The sequence below is a fragment of the Rhinopithecus roxellana genome, chromosome 4 (genome assembly GCF_007565055.1).
Source record: "Rhinopithecus roxellana isolate Shanxi Qingling chromosome 4, ASM756505v1, whole genome shotgun sequence".
Classification (NCBI taxonomy): domain Eukaryota; kingdom Metazoa; phylum Chordata; class Mammalia; order Primates; family Cercopithecidae; genus Rhinopithecus; species Rhinopithecus roxellana.
In genome coordinates, this window is record NC_044552.1 from 150,235,435 (window position 1) to 150,256,036 (window position 20,602).

Sequence of the window (20,602 nt, forward strand, 5' to 3'; positions counted from 1 at the left end):
ATAAAACCACAGTTCCAAAAAATAAATTATTTAAATAAAAGATTTTTAAGCAAATTACAGTCATGCACCAAATAAGCCCATTTTGGTCAATCATGACCCACATCCATGACAGTGGTCTCCTAAGATCATAACGGAGCTGAAAAATCCCTACCTTCTAATGATCTTAGCCAGTGTAAAGTTGTAGTACAATGATTCCTTGTGTTTACGGTCATGCCAGACTGTACTGATAGCTGTATACGAGTATAGCTCACACAATTATACATGGTATATAATACTTGAAAATGTAATATGCAACTGGGTTGCTGGTTTATATATTTTACTATACTATACTTTTTATTGTTATTTTAGAGTGTGCTCCCTTTACTTATAAAAAGAGTTAATGGTCAAGTAGCCCCAGGTAGGTCCGTCAGGAAGCCTTCCAGAAAATGGCATCGTCACCACAGGAGGTGATGGCTCCATGGCATGTCACTGCCCCTGAAGACCTTCCCGTGGAACCAGATGTGGAGGTGGAAGACAGTGACACTGATGATCCTGACCCTGTGCAGGCTGAAGCTAATGTGTGTGCTTATGTACGAGATTTTAACCAAAAAGATGAAAAGATAAATTAAAAAAAAAAATTTTAAAATCACTTACAAAGTACAGAAATACTTTGTACAGCTGTACAACATGCTTATGTTTTAAGCTAAGTGTTATCACAAAAGAGTCAAAAGTTTTTTTTAAATTTAAAATTTTATATAGTAAAAAAAGTGAGAGCAAGAGAAGGTTAATGTATTATTAAAGAAATACCTATGTATTTTTGTAAATTTAGTGTAGCTTAAGTGTACAGTGTTTATAAAGTCTACAGTCGTTATGGCCATGTCCTGGGCCTTCACATTCACTCACCACTCACTCGCAGACGCACCCAGAGCAACTTCCGTCCTACAAGCCCCACTCAGGAGAAGTGGCCTTTGACGGGTCTAGCATTGTTACTCTTTCACACCTTTTTTTTTTAACTGTAGTTTTTCTACGTTGAGCTATGTTCTCACTGAATTACAATGGCCTGCAGTATTCAGTACGGTGACATGCTGTGCAGGTCTACAGCCTAGGAGCAACAGGCTACACCATCTAGGTTCGTGTAGTACACTGTGATGTGTGCACAATGATGAGATAAACTAAGGATTAATTTTTCAGAATGGATCCCTCTTCCCAGGTGATGCATGACTGTATACAGAATGAGATCATCATGCCTTATCTCAGCAAATGCAGGATTAAGGTAACTACTCATATACAAAAAAATGCCTATTTCTTCAGTGAAGAACTGAAACACTTTAAATCCTGAGTCTGCCTATCAAAACTGAAAATCCGTTCATTCATTCTCTAGTTTTTTTCCCAGTTCATCCTTAACATGTCACTTTCATTCTCTACTGAGCACCTACCATGTGCTGGGCCTACGGAAGCTCACCAGCAGTCAACCAGCCCTGTGGGGGCTCCTGGTGACAGGCAGGGGACCTGGTGACTCACAGTGTGGGTTCCAAGGTCAGAAGGCTCACATGGGAATCCCAGGCACTGTGCTGAAGCGCTCGCATTCTCAATTTCTTTATTTTTAAAACCGGGGCAATAGTAACACCACTACCTCCTCCAGGGGGTTTTGTGACTATTCAAAGAGTCCATGACCGTAGAACACTGTTTTACAGTTGGCCACTGTCTCCCTACTGGCCCTTACTTCTCTGCATCATGGGGGATGGCTGATTGAGAAGGGTGGCCAGACCGTGGTAGATGGCACCCTGCTTTGCTACTTCCAGTGTCACCACAGAGCTTGTTCTTGTCATGAGTTCTGCTGCCCTAGGAGAAGAAGATTACACATGTAAGAAAAATGAAAACGCAGTGCCTGCTCTGTCATGAATAGCTGTGATCACAGCAACTGAAAATCATGTTCCACAGCCTCATCTATTATTTTGAGTAATGGTTCTGACTTTCTTTCTTTATTTTTTTTATTTATTTTTATTTTTTATGGTTCTGACTTTCAGACAGCTTACTCACTACCCATTTTCTCCTTTTAAAACTGACTGAAAATAGGCAAACACATCTCCTGTTATCATATTAAGAATAGTAAGATAATATTCAGAAATTTGAAGAAGAGTATGTTTCTTTCAAGTTTCAAAGAAACTGTACTAGATTAAAATATATATTTATAATTTGATAAGTGAAATGTCATGTACACTAAAAAAGGTAAAGAGTAGTAGGAGCATGTTTTAGCATAGTTTTCATCTTCCAATTTCAACATTTAATGCAAAAATCACCTAAAAATGCTAATACTAAGCTTCAAGCAAATAAACCAATGATACCTTTCCTGAGAGAGTCCAACCAGACTTCGTCCATCCACGCTGAGGAGTTGATCACCTGCAGCTAGACGTCCATCCTAGGCAAATCCACAGGTGTGTGCATGGATTAAGGGTGGAGAGCAGAGAGACGAAGGAAGAAAAGGTAATAATGAGTAGATACCCTGTTTCTTCTTCCAACAAACACTGTGTAGTGTTACATAACTAAAAGTATCAGCAGAATCTCTCACATCATTTGCTGAACATATGACACACTGAAAATTTACTTCTTTCAAAATGATACTGACCACATCTGCAGCACCTCCTTTCACAACCGACTTCACATAGATTCCTAGTTTATCTTGACCAGCACCCTATTGCAAAAACAAGGCAAAAACACTGCACTGAAAATATACTGTAAGAAATACACTATGCAGGTAAGTAAAACAAAAATAAAACCACCCAACATGTATACAGGTAACTGCAACGAAGTCCTGGTTCTCATTTTTACATGAAAATCAGAATTATGAAAAATCAGTTATTCATGCATCAGCTAATGATGAGACTAAAATAGAGACTTGGAATCCTGAAGTTAATTTAAGAATAGTTCTGAACAGCCACAAGTGTAAGTGAACTAAGAACTACTTGCATGATATATACTATTAATCATTTTAATACAAAAAGCAACTTGGTACAGTATTTTTACATTTCACCACTTACCTATATCCTCCCTTATACCCTTGTTCTTTTCATACGTATAGTTTAGGATTTTAAACGATAAAAAAACTTCTGTGGCTAACAGTGAGAGGAACTTAGTAAGAGAAAATCATACAGAAAATAATCAGTATTATAACTCATGTACTGTAACTGTAAATAAATGTCAAAGCAACAAGACCCAATTCACATAGAATTGATATATTATGAAAGAATAAAATTCTGTTAGATAGACTTAAGTATTATATACAATTACTTTCAGAATCACCAATATTCTACTTGGATATCATGACTATACTAAACCTAACCCTATAACAATCAAAATTTTGGGTAATTTATTGCAACTATCAAAGAAAGCAGTCCTATGCATGAAGTCTTACTTAGACATTATGGACAATATTATACAACTGAGCATAATTCCTTAGGTCACAACGACTGAAGGCAAATACAAATCCATTTCAATCACTGCGAGGCACTGTATGGTAAGAGTAAAAATACACAAATGATTTAATTAAAACAGATTTTCTGTAACATCCTGGAACTATGTAATTTTCACTTGGAAACCACTTACATTCGTCTCCTTTAGTTAACAAGTTAAGTTTACAGAAGACAGCCTGACTGGCCAGCACTGTTGATCCTGACTCCCTTTATCCCCTTAGGGAAAAACAAAACAAAACAAAACAAAACAAAACAAAACAAAACAAAACAAAACGCCTGTAGCAGGTCAAATTTTGTAAGCATAAAACCATCCATACATATCTCATTTTAAAAACAGTATAATATTTCTTAATTTAACAAAGCAACTCCATTTTGGAAAGCAGTATACTTCAAATTTCATGTGGTTACATTATCTGGGAACTAAGTTTATAAAAGTTCTATAGAAAGCAAAATCAAATATTCTCCTTTGCAGCTTTTGATCTGTATTTTCCATCTGTTCACCTTGATATCCCTCTGTGTCTATTCACACCTCTCTCCTGTGGATGGTTTCCACTTTCACCTCAATGCAAGTCTCCAGCCCAGTCCCAGATGCCTCACGGCCCACTTGCTACCTCCCTCTAGAAATCATTCAGCACAGTCCACAAACCACAACAGTCAAATATAACCTGTGGTCCTTGAACGGATCCTTTTGCCATAAAAGGCATGATTGGGATAGTTGGCAAAGACTGAGCTTTTTGTAAATTTACAATTTCAAAAATAAAAGATAAAATGTACAGCAGGCACTCAATAAAGGGCAACTTTCTGAATTTTAGCATATCACTTAGCAAAAGAATAATAAATATGCTTTTTGCCTCACTATATCTGTGACAATGCTGGGTTTCCTTGAATCTAGAGACCTAAGACACACTACGGAAAAATACTTCTAAGACATGGCACCCCCCTGACCGCCCCTATTTGTGAAATCAGGTAATCCCTCATAATCTAATTAACCGATTTTTTTTACACATTTCATAATTTTATGTGATTCATAAACAACCTTAATTCTATAGCTCGGCTGTTTAAATGACAATTTCATTCACTGAACAAATATCCACCGAGCGCCTATACGGTCCTAAGCTCCATGTACACATCAATGAACAACACAGACAAACACCCTTGCCATTTGGGAGCTGCTTCTATTCCTCAGCAGAGTTTATCTGTGGTCATTCACTAACAATTCTAGTTGGAGCGCTGGAAGTCCTCCTTTTTCTTTTCCTGAAAATGATGCATGCCTGTTCCCTTCCAGCTGGTACCCTAGGTCAGGTTTTTAAAAAGTTCTACAAGCACTACTTATTTTTTTCCTCTGCTTTCTACCTGACTACAGAAAAGCAATGATTACTCAACATCAGAATGCCAACTGTCAGTGAGAATGGGCACCTCACATTTTCACATGGCATTATCTTCTGGTTAATGTAATACTGACCTTGTAAAGAGTAAAAATCATCCCTTTACTAAGATAACCAATTACTATCATCTCTGACAAGAAAAATGTTTAGTAATACTACTAGTAATACAGCATTTTTAGTAACACTATTATAAACAAGGAAATATCAAATATATATTTTAAAACAATAAATCAAGCCTCCTTCCTCCATTTCTGATATGCTTTACATGATCACAATACAGACCAAAAAAATGGCAATTACTTAGACAAACTGTAATAACAAAACTCTGTTTTTAAAATCATAAAATAGAATAATATCAGAAATTGAGAACAGGACTGTTTCATTTCTTCCTAAAACCCAAGACCCTGCACATACAGTTGGAGCTGCCTGCCAGTCAGCTCTTCTGCCACTCCCAATTTTCATTTTTGGAAGATGTCTTTGTTCCAATTTCACAATAAGCTTCAGTTTCGTGGCACCTGTTACTCCATGTTTCAACCCCTTCATTCAGAGCAGTAATCACATACCTGAGGGCAACCATTAGGCTCTTTTCCATCCTAGCCACCCTCCACAAGCAGACAGCCAACGTGCAAGCTGAACATGTGGACTCCATTATGAACAGCACATGGCATTTAAAGAACCTGAAATCCTCTACCATTTTAAGGTAGGTAATTTAGGATACTATATGCAATGTGAAATTTAATGCCTAAATTTAAATCCTGAAGCAAAACTGATCATGTACTACTGATATTTGACTGCACTATCTATATTTAAATAGGTTGAAGTTTACATTATAAATTTCAGACAAATTCTGGCAAAATGAGGAAGCTCTCCTCATGACTGATCTTCTGGTCTCCCTATGTCCAATCATGTTTCCTGAAGCACAGCTCAGCTCACACTATCCTGACCAGACTCTTGTAACTGCCAACTACTATAAAAATTCACAGTAGCTTCCTGCATGAGGTATTCACGGGTCCATGAACCTCTCTTGTCATTCTCCACCCAAATCACCCCTCACCTCCTCCCATTCTATCTGACTCATGTTCATCACTTGGTTGATGTTCTCTCTACACCAACTGTCTTTCTGATGCAAGGTATATGCCCAAATGCTCTCCATCATTCACCTCCGAGACTCACCTGCCAGCCCACTCACCTTCCCAGTGTCAGGGAAGATATCATCTCTTCTTCACTTATGTTCTCATCACATTGGACTTTCTTTGTTCTCTTTGAGCAGTGAGTCATTGTGTCCTGCATTACAGCTACCTCTGCAAATGGCTCCTTCCTCCAACTCCATTAGAAGCTTCTTGAATATAAGGAGCTCTATCCCTTCCAGAGGAGCTTCTCAATTAGATTGACTTATAGTTTACTAACATTGATCAGTAAGAAATTTGATCAATTTCCTATTTTAAAAACCTAAGATGAGGAGGTCTGTAATCTTACAGAATGAATAGTAAGTTAAGAAGCAACTGATATGCCCATTATATATGGGTTAGCAACAAAACTTTGTAAAATTACTAGTTTAGAAAGATAGACACAAAGGCACTCAGGCTGTGGCACCCAATGTGCCCTTTTAGGAAGGGAACTCAAATCCATGACTGTCAGGAAAGACACCAATAAGATACATTCTATTTTCTTATATATTCAGAATGTATCTGAATTCTAAGTAATAACCACTTCTTTTAATTCCAAGTAAACTGAATTTATAAATATATCTGTTTGTCACAAAAAGAGGTTTACATTTAAGGAAGGAAATAAGCATTCATGATAGGGCCGGGCATAGTGGCAGTCATCCCAACACTTTGGGAGGCTGTGGTGGGAGGACTGCTTGAAGCCAGGAGTTCACGACCAGCCTGGGCAACATGGTGAGATCCTGTCTCTATAAAAAAATTTTAAAAAGCATTCATGATTATTAGAGACCTCAATTCAAAACACCCATGAAAATCTACAAGGTCTATTCAAGGTTGGTCATAAAAATGGAATCTGATTAAAAGTCAAGACAATGCATAACGAAACATATTTTGAAAACACTCTTAGACACAGGAAGACAGAACGACGTGCAAGTAAAGAATATGGATCTGGATAACGTAAGAGGTATCCACATTTTGGTTGGCATTTGGGCCTCCACTTCATGGACTGCTCTGCGTCACGAATGTTTCCACGGACACATTCCCCGTCCACTGACTCTGCACCTTCTGCACACACTCCTTTCCTGCAGACCCACTGGCCCTGTCCACATGCCCTTCCCTCCTATCACCTCTGGTTATTTGGATCCTACTTCTACTTCAGGTGCAGCTCACAGTCATAAACTGGTCATAAAAATTCTAACTACAACTGCTGTATGGAGACATTACAGTTCTACTGGTAATTATCTCAGCAAAACAAAATTAGAGATGACTACCCAGAGATGAAAGAACTCTAGGAAATGTCTATTTGTATCACATCAATATGGGCAATTACCTTCAACCCGAACCACCACAATCTCTGTCCAACTACAAGGTGTCCACTTGTCCAAGGTTTCTCAATCTGGCCATGGCAGTGCAGGCCTGGAATGTGCATCCTGACTGGGGGAAGAACAGAGTAAAGAAGCTCTGCTGCATCCCTGCCTCAGCTGCTGGTCAGATGCCTCAGCAAACTGTCATCTGTCGAGCCATAACAATCCCTTAACATTATGGAGCTCTCACTACCTACCCCACTTTATTTGAATAAATGAGAACTGTACTGGCTATGGTTAAAAAAACTGTATGGAACAATTTATTAATTTAAGAAATATTAAACTACTTAACTTAGGTTTTATTTCTAAACAATAATGCACTATTTATGTAGTCTATTAAGGCTGAACTCAAAATTTATTAAAATAATGTCTTTATTTATTTATTTATTTTTTATTATTATACTTTAAGTTCTAGGGTACATGTGCACAACGTGCAGGTTTGTTACGTATGTACACATGTGCCATGTTGGTGTGCTGCACCCATTAACTCATCATTTACATTAGGTGTATCTCCTAATGCTATCCCTCCCCCCTCCCCACAATAGGCCCCGGTGTGTGATGTTCCCCTTCCTGTGTCCAAGTGATCTCATTGTTCAATTCCCACCTATGAGTGAGAACATGAGGTGTTTGGTTTTCTGTTCTTGCGATAGTTTGCTGAGAATGATGGTTTCCAGCTGCATCCATGTCCCTACAAAGGACACGAACCCATCCTTTTTTATGGCTGCATAGTATTCCATGGTGTATATGTGCCACATTTTCTTAATCCAGTCTGTCACTGATGGACATTTGGGTTGGTTCCAAGTCTTTGCTATTGTGAATAGTGCTGCAATAAACATACATGTGCATGTGTCTTTATAGCAGTGTGATTTATAATCCTTTGGGCATATACCCAGTAATGGGATGGCTGGGTCAAATGGTACTTCTAGTTCTAGATCCTTGAGGAATTGCCACACTGTTTTCCACAATGGTGCACACACAATTAAAATTCATTTTATGGTAATTCTACTTCTTTTCCAACTAAGAAAGAACAGTCAGGCCTAGAAGCTCTATGTTCTTTGCTGCTGTTTATCAGCATATAGAACATTCAAGTGTAAGCTATGTAATTACCAACCAAAAACAATCACAGAAATGTAGAAACAGTTCCAAGAATACTAGTGAAATGGTATTAAACACTTGTGCTGTTCAGTATGGCAGTCGGCAGGCCACAGGTGGTGACAGCACTGAAAATGTGGCTCATGCAAACTGAAATATGGAAGTGCAGAGACTGAGTATGGAAAAAAGAATATGAACTATCTCACTGATGATTTTTATACTGACGACATGTTGACATAACATTTCTGATGTATTAGATAATATAAAATATGGTATTAAAATTAACTTCACTTTTAAAAACACACAGCTAGTAGAAAACTGAAAATTCCCCGTGACTCATACATTTCTATCGGACAGCGTTGCACTAATAATGTAGATGTTCACTGAATGTTTGTTATGAGTAATGACAGGTACTAGCAACACATTTACAATTACGCAGATAATATGGCAAAAACAAGATTTTACCATACTACAATATATATGCTAACATTACATACCCTGGTTAGAAAAGCAAAAGAGCCATTGAAATTGAGAACACAGTATTATAGATAAATCCAGAAAGGCTAAATAGTTTTAAGGATTACTTGCTTAAAGGTACCTAAATATGGTATTTGAAAAGATATTATTGCATTTTAGTCCATTTATTCTTTGCAAAACTAAAAGAATAATCATAATTATTCAGGATTACTCATTCCTCATTTAACAAATCAGTTCCTTTAAAGAAAAGTTGGGGCAGAGGTCTTCTGAAAAGCAGTTACAGATTCAAAAGGCATCAGGAATTACAAATTTCATTCAGTACAATTTTGGAATTTAATTAACCAAACTTAAATACCAGAGGTAAATTTTTAAACGTACTTTCCCCCGTCTGGAGGCCCCTGAGAGAACATTTGCAGTACAGCATCCAAACTGCCATGTTCAGCATTTGTGCCCTTCAACATAATTTCAGCGTATTAGAGAACACCCAATGTGGAGCACACACTGGCAGCAGATTTAGATCTTGTATCCTTTTTAAAAAAAGGCAAAAAGGAAACACAAAGATCACTGCCTGTTTGATCTTAACATTTTAATCTTAAAATGCCTCTTGAAACTGCCTTTCTTTCCATTAAAAAGGAAAGAAGAGGGTTTGAGAGGGGGATGGGACTAATGAGGGAGAGGAGAGACAAGGAGGACAAAAAAAGGACGAATCGAAGCTGTATCTGAAATTTACCTGTAGGATGAGGTACAAGACAGAATGGCAGCAAATGAACAACAAGTTATCAAAAATTATAGTAAAAGACAGAAATAACTCAGTTGCTATACATTCAACTTTCCCTAGAACTGAGAAAGAGCACGCACCTACAAGTTGCTTTGTGCGTCCGATGAGAAATGGCCACAGGGAAAAGACTGCTCCCCAAATGTCTTCTCTAATTCTTTTACTGCACCTTTTCAGAAGAGGTTTTATAGAAGTGTAGGTTGTCTCCCCACACGCACAGGGAGGCTCGGTCAGGCGGAGCCTAGGCTTCAAACATTCCAGTAGCAAACCCTGAGTGCGTGTGGGAGTACAACGTGATAAACAGCATAAAGACATCATTAAAACATAATCCAAAAAAAAAAAAAAAGAGCAGGAGGAAGAAAGATATGCTGGCCAAATCATCAATCCAACCCTATTGTTCTCAGGTAAGAAAACCTAGCCTGGGTTCTCTGGCTGGTGATTTTAGAACAATAAGTGGCTGGAATGACCTCAGAGCCCAGAAATATTTCAGTCATCAGGCATGCTTCAGCTGACACCCTGCCCACTTGCTGCTTTCCTCGGGGTTTCTCAATTGCTTTATTTCTAGTTGGATAAGTAAATCCAGGCTTGGGTTTTAAAAACATTCTAAAGATCTCTCTTATTGGGTAGGAATTTCCTTAATTTTGAAATAATCAGTTCTAAAATTCACTTTGTATATGAATTCTACATTCAGCAACCTTGAAAGTCCATGGTAAGTTACCCCCAGCAGGTTTGGCGCTGTGAGCAAGGTAACTAAGCTTGATATCTATGAGCAAGGCTGTAGTTCCAGCTCTGGTTTTCGGTTATGCTTTTTGTATAAAATACAAACCCAACACACCACATCCATCTCTTCCCTCTCCATAAAATGAAGGGAACGAAGGTGGCCCCACAGATGGGATGCAGGAGGCCCATAAACCCAGAAAGACCACACGTGACATATGCAGGGTGTGTGAATTTCACCAGGGCGGAGAAACTCTTCTTAGTCTCGCAAAGTGGTGTGCGACTCATCAGATTTTCAGGCACGAGAGACCACTGGAGGCGACCCTGACACTCCTGACAAAGCTCCCCAGAGTCCTGGCCTGCGCAGGGGATGGGTCTAGATCACTTTAGATTCCACTGAGAGAGATGGGGCAACCCCAGGGCAGTTTGAACCTCTGGGTTACCCCACAGCCAATATCCTACATCCAGGTAAACTCTACAAATTATCATCATTTTCTATGATGGCTCTCTAGAGGATTAACATTTTATGTTCCTATTATGTTATTTTAATGTTGTACTTGAATTCAGTATTTCAGTCAATCCAAGAAATCAGCACTTAGGCCAAAATTATAAACTAGGTAAAAATAATATTCTTTTATATCATTTACTATTTTGCTTTTGGCACAAAAATATATTGTTTCCAAATTCATAAGAAGCCATGAGGGGCACTGTGTCACTTCATACAACTTAGTGGAAAGACGTTTCTGGCATCTCCATGGAAGAAACTGTGAGCACAACAGGAACTCTGGGACTGACTTTAAAAAGGAACCCGGAATTTCCTGACTTCACTTGTTTGACTAGGTGTTTCCCACGTGGTCATAATTAGACCACTGAAGAACACAAGAGAAGGTCTCAGTCTTCAAAGGACTAAATTACAGTTTACGTGAGACTGACTCTAAACAGTGAGAAGGCATGTTAATAAACAGTCCTTACCCTCTCATTTTTAGGGCATAGGAATCTTGTTTTAAGCTAAGATTTTAAGATTTTAAAACTTTAAATCAGTACACTGTCTAAAAGCATAAACTTGAACACACTTAACGCATTAATTAACCATTGATTTTTAAATAAAATAGCAAAATATCCTAAGCACTTTTAAAAGTGTCATTTTTATGTTCACTTTTAGAAAAAACGGGTTTTAGAGAAAGGCTGTAGTTAAAACCACCTAATGGGGCGAAAAACAGGTTACATCATGGATATTCTTGTCCATGTCTTCAGCAAGTTACACAGTGGCAGCTATCATATTTAAAGCAACCTGCACCATATTATACCCAGCAGGATGAAATATGGCTGTTTTCTTAAATAAGCAGCATATAGAAGGCTTACGTTTTTGTGAAGCTTAAGAATTTGCAGCACAAAAATAGCAAAAAAAAATCTGTGTAATTACAAGCTACATTAAATAGTTGTTGCTTCATGAGCAAGTTAATTATTGACAGGTTTAAACAAGTTATACTGAAAGAAAAAGCATTCTTTCAAGACCACAGTGTGCACAAGAACACCGACAACTGCCCCCTGAAGAAACTCACCACTGACTGTATTCTTCCAACAACAGAGAACCACATTTTCATTTCCGGGACCACAACAACTTCGTGAACTGAAAATCAACCGTCTATTCTCTCAGTTTTCAACAGCAACCAAGACAGCTGGTTTTTCAAGACCGGGATCGCCACATTCTGCGCTGGATGCTATGACCCTGTATGGCATTTATCAACACAACCTAGAACCAACGCAATATTCAGACTCTTACGTAACCAGTCCACGCTGACTGCTATTTACTTTGTACTTTTAAACTTTAAAAAGAGTTAGAAAAATAAAAATGAGGGAATTGTTTGTAATTTTAAAATCCACATTAAACAGGAAGCATCATGTTGTCCCACAGATGAGCAAGAAGTAGCCTGCTGATCGTCCCCAAAAGCAATGTTTTAAAAAGTAAACTGCATACCCACAGTGCTTCCAAATCATCTGGATTTCATAAAACTTAACCACCATGTGGAAGGCGAGTCAGCGAACTTAACATCAAAACATGGTTCAGGGTTACAGCAGCTAAGCCATAGACCAATTTAGAAAAGGGAAAAAGAACAGGCCAAATACAAAAACCACACAGCTTATAGAAAACAACAAAAGCACACAAATGACTATGGGTAAAATTTAACCACACAAGTCTATAGGCTCCTCTGCAGAAAAAAACCATATACCACACACTCATGAGACTAACAAGAATACAAACAGCAGGTGATTATCCAGTACCAGGCTCAACATGCCTGACACAGCTTCTCTCTCTGAAGAGCTGAGGTAACCATAACTATTACTGCTACATTAAAGGCAACGAAACTAAGACTTGGAGAGGCAGTGCCATGTGCTCCGTGCTCCAAGGCTGCCAGTGGCAGGAGCAGAATGTGCACAGCAGCAGCGTGACTGCAGAGCCCAGACATGAACAGAAACCCACAGGACGCCGCCACACCAACAGGCTCAGTAAGACGCAGGGCAGAGCTAATGGCGAAATTTCCCTGTATACTGCCCTACCCTGCACTCAGAACACTCCCCTGAAATCTCAAAAGAAAGTCCACTCTATTATAATAATTTATGCAGACCCACATACCTATCAACTATACAGTGTCATCTCAGCAGTGTGTATGTATTAGATGACTTTCCAAGTACCAGAAATTTACAAGTAAACTGGAAAAGAATGGACTATATTTAGCAATCCAGTATGCCAGGGAACTGCTAGATTCATTTCTCTCATTTCAAGAAAAGACGTTATTAACAGATGCTTCATTTCTGAAAATGGTACACTGTCCAATTAATAGGCCATTTTCTTTATTTCCTTCAGATCATCTATATGCTGACATCCCAATTTTATCTCTAGCTCTAACCTTCTGAGCTTCACTATCCAACTATCTACTAGATAATCTATTCACTCACCTGAACAGGCATCCCACATCTCCAGTGTGACACGTTCAAAGCTGAACTCCTGATGCCACCATACCTGCCCCCTTCAGTTTCCCTGCCTTCATAAATCACACCTCCATGTGTCCAGCTGCTCAAGACAGAATCAAGATTCATCTGGATACTTCCCTCTTTCATCCACTAATGCAACTCACAAGCCAATCCAAAAACTGCCATTCAACAAATATGTATTAGTACCTACCATAACCAGAAACTGTCAACCCTTCGATAGTGGACAAGAGAAGATGCTTGCCTTCACGGGGTGTCTGTTCCAGAACACCTTCATCCTCTGCACACACAGTAAACCATCCCGTCATCTCCACTGCCATGTCCCTACTGTAAGCCTCCACAACCTCTCATCTGGAAAGCTAGTACAACTTACTTATTAGTTTCTGGTTATACTTCTGAGCGGCTCTAATCCATGTTCCAGAATTGTAAAAATAAACTTTAAAAACTGCACTCTAATCATATCATGCCTCATTTAAACTTCAAGGGTCCTTATCTCACCTATAATAAAATCCTCAGCTCTGTCCAGACCCACCATCACAAGGCCTTTCTTTATATAAAGTTTTATTGGAACACAGCCACGCTATGCCACAAACTGCCCTGTGGCTGCCATGATAGCAGAGCTACTCAGGGCAACAGATTCCACGTGGCCTGCAAAGTAGAAAATCTCCACAGTCTGGCCCCTTGCAGAAAAAGCTTGCTGACACCGTACTCTATGATCTGGTCCTATCTGCCTCTCCACACACCCCACATGGCTTCCCCTGACAGCCCAAACTGGGCTGACCCTGTGTACATGGCCCGCTGCCATCCTTGACCTCGCTAACACTGACTCAACCTTCAAGTTTAGCACTGACTTCCACTCTGGAGCCCAGTTTAGACATTCTGCAAACAGCCATGGATAATGGCCATCAATCATATAATTCCTCACTCATATTTGTCTGTCTCATTCTTCAAGTGGTCAAGGGGCATGTGCTAATAAAGTGACTAAGATCACAGACATCTTGGCAAGAGAAGAAAACTTTCATCACTAGGTAAAAAATAACTTTCATGAATGTCAAATCCACACTTAGTTTCACTAAATCTATTTTATAACCTGATGAATTAATTTTATTACTATTATTATGAGACAGGGTCTTGCTCTGTTACCTGGGCCGGGATGCAATGATGAGAAAACAGCTCACCACAGCCTCAGCCTCCTGAGCTCAAACTAACCTCCTGCCTCAGCCTCCAGCGTAACTGGACCACAGGTGCACACCACCACACTCAGCATACTTTTTGATTTTTTTGTAGAAATGGGGTCTCACCTTGCTGCCTGGACTGGTCTCGAACTCCTGGGCTCAAGTGATCCTCCTGCCTCGGCCTAAACCCAACTGCTGGGATTATAGGCATAAGCCATGGTTCCTGGCCAAGCTAACCATTTTAGAACTAAATCCGAACTCCCTTCTTTTTCTTCCGGTTTTCAGTTTATACACATTATTCACTGTGGAAGGTATTTGAAAAGACCAAAAACAAGAACAAAGTGAACATCTACACGTTAGGGAGATTCATGCCCCACTTTAGAAAAGGGACACACAGGTCTATGTCCCCAGCAAAGGGAACAGCAGGGCCTTTCCAGCCACTCTCTACCTCTTCCTGCCTGACTCCCCACGGAGGCAGCAAAGCCATGCATGGGAGAGTGAGACAGGGATGTCAAACAGAGCGAATGCTCAAAACCTCTTCAGGCTGTCTTTTGGAGTGTTCTGCTATAAAGGGACAGCTACCTTCACCCTCCTCTTACCAGGGAAGACTTGCTGTGTGAGTGACCTGAGGAGGGGGAGGGAAGCATGTTTAATTCAGGAGTCACAAATTTGCAGGTGCAGTATAGACATGCACATCAGACACATCCCCAACCCAGCTTCAGCTGGTGGAAGGTCCATCTTTTTGATTGCACGTACCTAACCTTCTATGCTGTTACTATGCCCCATTAAGCCCGAAGTCTATTAATATAACCTACAACCCAGTTACAAGTACTATTAACATTGTTATTTCCTGGTCTTTTCTACAAATCTTTTTAAGTATCTTTTGTTGTTGTTTTTTTTTAAACGCTGGAGATTTAAAGTTTAAAAGTGAAAATGTACACTCTACTTTTCACACGATAGGCACTAATATTCTCTTCTGAAATGAGTATTATTTTAACAATTAGCCACTACTTTCATAATAAGTTTATTCTAATACTAGTAAAAGTACAGACCTAGCCTTGAAATTACAATATACCCTGAAGCTAACCCCTGCAGACTCCTAAATCACATTAGACTCACAGAAGCCAGTAATGGTGCTGCACTGATACCTAATGTAACTTTTCTTCATAAATGACAAATATTTTTGTAATAGCAAAGATTCCAGAGTCAGTGATTTTTATGATGAAACTACTTTCCATTGAAGACATAGAGAGAAGGTTGTGTTTCTTCTGAGGCTTCTTTGCGTAAGAGCAAATACAAAGAGGACACACAGCAGCTCAAGGGACTTCAAACCCCACAGAAGAGGGGATTAGGGATTAAGAGAGGCTGGTGGTGGAAGAGGTGACCAAGTGCAAGGCTCTAAAAACAAGAAGCAAAGACAGGTGTGGGCAGCAGCATGGATATACAAATGGGCAGAGCCCAGGTGGAGCCCATTCAAGCAGCATGGGCTCCCTGAACTCAGGCACAGTTGGGCACACCTAGGGCTCTGCACCCGTGCCTGGGTGTCTGGGCTGAGGCACTTTCCCTGACACCTTTTGTACTCCTTCCCCTCTCCCTCCCAGGTTCATAACCGGCAGAACCTTCCTTCTGGAGCTCCTCCTTGAAGTGAGAGGATTCTCTTCATCTGGGCATCATCTGACTGTCACCTGACACGAGCTGGCACCCTGTCCCTTAGCCTCTTGCCTGCATTGCCACAATAACTGAACAGAGGCTCAGGTGTGACTTTCAATCTGGCTTGTTGTCCTAATTGCCCCCGTCACCCTGGAAAGGACAGAGGTCAAAATTCAGAGACAAACAACCAGAGGCCAGAGGCCACCCAGGAGAGGGTGAGAAAGTGCCAAGTGAACCCAGAGCTCCGCTTCTTCTTCCCTGCAGTAAGGTAATGCTGGTTCCTTTATACATGAGGAAATCATGAGAAAGAGAATACCAAAAACTCTGAAAGACTAAATGCTGAAGTAAATTAGATTTGAATCTATAGGAACAAATAGTTTTGTACTGCAAGATACTTTTTTTAACTGCAAGAGGTGGACACTGATCGTGGAAGCCCCTACTTCCACCTCCACACTCCTAAAACCCCAGGTAAGAAGAGCATTTAAAGTAAGGTTACAGGATGAACATAACAGAAAATATGGAGGTTACATTCTGCCCACAGATTTGAGTATGGTGGGGTAATTTCTGATTCTGATTTTTTCCTGAAAATGGGCATTGACTCAGCTGGTAGGCAAAGAGAAAACATAGCTCTATGGCTGATACTTTCACTTTTACATCTCCAAATGAGTCCTGGTCCCTTAAATTGCAACAGCCCGGAAATATGGCCTGTGAGCAGGACCCTTACCAGGAGTACGCAGAAATTCTGGATGGTGAGGTGGGAAGGGCCCTGGACTATGCTCTGCCTGCACAGGTGAACCCCACATGCCTCGGTCTCTGAGAGGCAGCCTACTACACCCCATGCAGCACCTTCAACCCATATGCTAAAAGGGTTCAGGTTCCTCTGATGAACTCCTGAAAAGACGCCCACCTTTCGTCCCAGGTTCTTCTAATCCATCCTGCACACCAGACCCAGATAAAGCCTCCTAAAATGTCAGTTTCATCATGTTCCTCTTTTGTTCTAAATCCTGCATTTCTTTGTGGTGCCTACAAGATAAGGCACAGACTCCTTATCCTGTCAATCAAGAGTTTTAAAACTAATTAAGCACTGCCTTCCTTATTCCGCTCTCCTTAGTAATTGCACAGGTCTCACCTTATCCAAAAGTGGCACACACAAGACTTGTTTCATCTATCCTTGCTTGTGCTCTCACTCGAACCCACGATATATCTCCCTTATTCTTCTATTCCAGTTATGTTTGTTCCAAGGATTAGCTGAAACTCCACTTCTCCCAAGATGCCCTCCACAACTGCTACAACGCCCATTCATCTTCTTAATTTCTCCAAAATACACAAAGGTAAAGTTTTATGGTACTTGCACTAGATCTTAATCACATATTGTTTCGTAGGCATTTGTGTTATGACTAAGATTATGGATAACAAATTTTCCTCATAGCTAATTCAGTGAGAGTTGTGCTAATATAGCTGGTAATTTGTTATTTCAGGATTAAACCTATATAACAGCAAATCAAATATCCACTCGGTTAAAAAAAATTGCTCTTATTTGCTATCTTTCAACAAATATTTTTTGCCTATTATATGCTGGAGAGTGGGGATAACTACAGTGAAGATGCTACAGAGTCAGTTTGACAGGGAGAAAGATACCAAACTCCTCATGATCTAATTCCAGTTCTAAAACTGCCCTGATTTAGGGGACAAAGATGAGCAGAGTGAGCTGCCAGGAAGTCCTTGCAAAGTAGGACACAAAAGCTTTGTCAGCACTTTGGGAGGCCAAAGTGGGAGGACTGGTTGAGGCCAGGAATTTGATAGAGATCAGCTTGGGCAGCACAGTGAGACACCGTCTCTAAAATAAATTTTTAAATTAGCCAGGCATGGTGGTATGCTCCTATAGTCCTAGGTACTTGGGAGGCTGAGGCCGGAGGATCACTTGAGCCCAGGAGTTCAAAGCTATGATTGTGCCACTGCACTCCAGCCTAGGTGACAGAGCAAGACCCAGCCTCTTTTAAAACATAAAAATAAAAAAGGCCTCGCTGCATGATGGGACAGTAGATGCAAATATGCCCAGTCAGGCAGAGCCTGTGTACTTTTTAGACCACCTATTAGCTCACCATCTAGCCTTTGGTTCAAAGCCAGGACCTCAACATTTTTTCTCATACTTCTGCATTTGTTCACTGCAAAGCTGACCTCATGGCCTGCCCCATACCCTCATTTCAAACGGACCCTTCACAAATTAGAGTAGCTGAGGAAGAAAACACTTCAGTGAAAGCTTTTAAAAAATCACAGGTCTCTCCAGACAATGGGAATGACAGGGTTTCAAATTATAGTCCGTTTATTTCCAAATTAATATTCAGGATAATATAATTCTGGTATAAAGAAAAATAAATTAAAAATTTTGACTATTGGCAATTAAAATATTTCTCAAGGCACATTAACTGTAATTCAGAAGGCACTTCTATCACACTGCTATGTAACATTTTCAAGCTTTTCATATATTCCCTAGAGAGAGAAACAAAAATAAACATTGTAGTGGCCAAAGTGTTATTTTTAAGCAAAATATCAGCAAAGTTGACTGAAACATCAGTTATTGAATATTAGCTAAAAATACATTTGTTTCATAGAAAATATCTGAATATGATTCAAAGCTAAAATTAATTCTAAGCAAACGTAATTGAGATTCCATATTGAAAGAGGCTCATGAGTAACGCCAAGTCACAATACTGATTTCTTTAACTCAAAGAAAAGATCTGTGTAGCTTTAAATATCCTGCCAAAACTAGCGGGTGAAGGGATTCAAACCCCAAGAGTTCCAGGAGGGTGGTTCAGCAGTCAACACCTATCAGAACTATATAAGGTCTAGGTTAAGAATGCCATTTCCTAAGCTCCACGCCAGACTCACTGGAAGGGACACCTGGAAATGAGAACCAGAAATCCCCTTGTGTAGCAAGGTCCCTAGTGGTTCTTATGTGCACTGGAGTCTGAGAAAAGTGTCTAGTGGCCCACTATGATGAGGTGATGCACCTGTGCCCCACTTCCACGATGCAGTTTTCTACTGTACCAATGCTTTCTCTCCTCACTGTGCAAATCAAGTTTTGACTATGCCTTTAAATTGTTTCCTTCTGAGTACCATCTGCTCAATCTCAAAGTATCACTCTAGCTACATTCTCAGAGTAGGAGATCATCCCTCAACTAATTGGGCCCAGTGAGCACACTGGCTTCATTCATGTAACACCATTCCTCTCCTACACAGAAACAGAACTGAACAGGCATGTTATACACAGGTGGTAAAGTACTCCCACACGATCCACTCTGACAACTACTGATTCAATGCTGAAAGACTGGAGAGAACAACTCTCACATGACTAATTGGCCTACCTTTGCTGCAACAATGCTAAGGCCCATTCCATTCTGCTTTTTTAGGGTCACAGTGATTATTTCAGGTTCTTTCCTCAGCGGCTGAGCCTAAAGGATGAAAACAAAGGTTTATTTTACGACTGAAATGGAAGTGCTTCTGTATGGTTAGACAACTCATGAGCTAGTCAATCATGTTCACTGGAGCAAATGGGGAAACAAAAAGGGTGAGAAGATAAACAGTAAAAAAAAAATTTCAATTAATATAGATACTCTTCAGGTATTAATCTGGTAAACTAAATCAATATTCTTGACTGAAATCTTAAAGATGAATTTAGTCATAAATGCTATTTAAATGTGATTTGAAGAACTTAGTTTATAAAACAAAATTAAACCCCCATTACTATCAGGTAGAAAGCCTGATCATAAGGACAAAATTCAATTTTTACTTTATTACGTTTCAAAACAAATTACCAGTCTTTTTGTGTTTTCAAAGAAGAAATTTAAAATTATTTTACACTATCTATGGGGAGGACTGCAAAAAATGGTTGTAACAGAGATGACCTAACATCTTTGTCTCTTGCGAAAACTCAGCAGTAATTTTATTTTAAATAGCAACACCAAGGCTGCTGCAAGACTCATGCAGCAGCACCCAGAGAGTGCTGCTATTGAGTGAAGCCCACCTGGCAGGGTAAGGAGCCTAAACTGACAGCCCATAAGGCAAGACAGCTCCCGACAGACTCAAAGAATGAGAAAGTGAAACTACTCATTGAAGTTACACATTCTTTACATGTCATTGCTATACGCCAAAGAGTAAACAAAATTCAAGAAAATTAACAGTCCATACACACTAAGGAGGAACTTAAATAATTAAATATATGAGCAGGAAGGTACCTTGCCAAGAGGTGGTAATTATACATATGACTTTTTAATTTAGAAGGAAAATAACTAAAGCTTATGAGAGATTATTTTAAGGAAAATAAAATTAGTTGACATTAGAATTACTATTTTTTTAAATCAAAA

The 20,602-nt window shown here is 39.6% G+C and overlaps 1 protein-coding gene across 1 annotated transcript in view; it reads right to left on the reverse strand.

The window, feature by feature from the left end:
- Positions 1-20,602, reverse strand: part of AFDN (afadin, adherens junction formation factor) — a 142,286-nt gene that overhangs the window by 25,313 nt on the left and 96,371 nt on the right. The window contains 4 exon segments of the mRNA XM_030928608.1: positions 1,703-1,821; positions 2,325-2,398; positions 2,606-2,671; positions 19,604-19,690. Of these exon segments, the coding sequence (XP_030784468.1) occupies positions 1,703-1,821; positions 2,325-2,398; positions 2,606-2,671; positions 19,604-19,690 (346 nt within the window).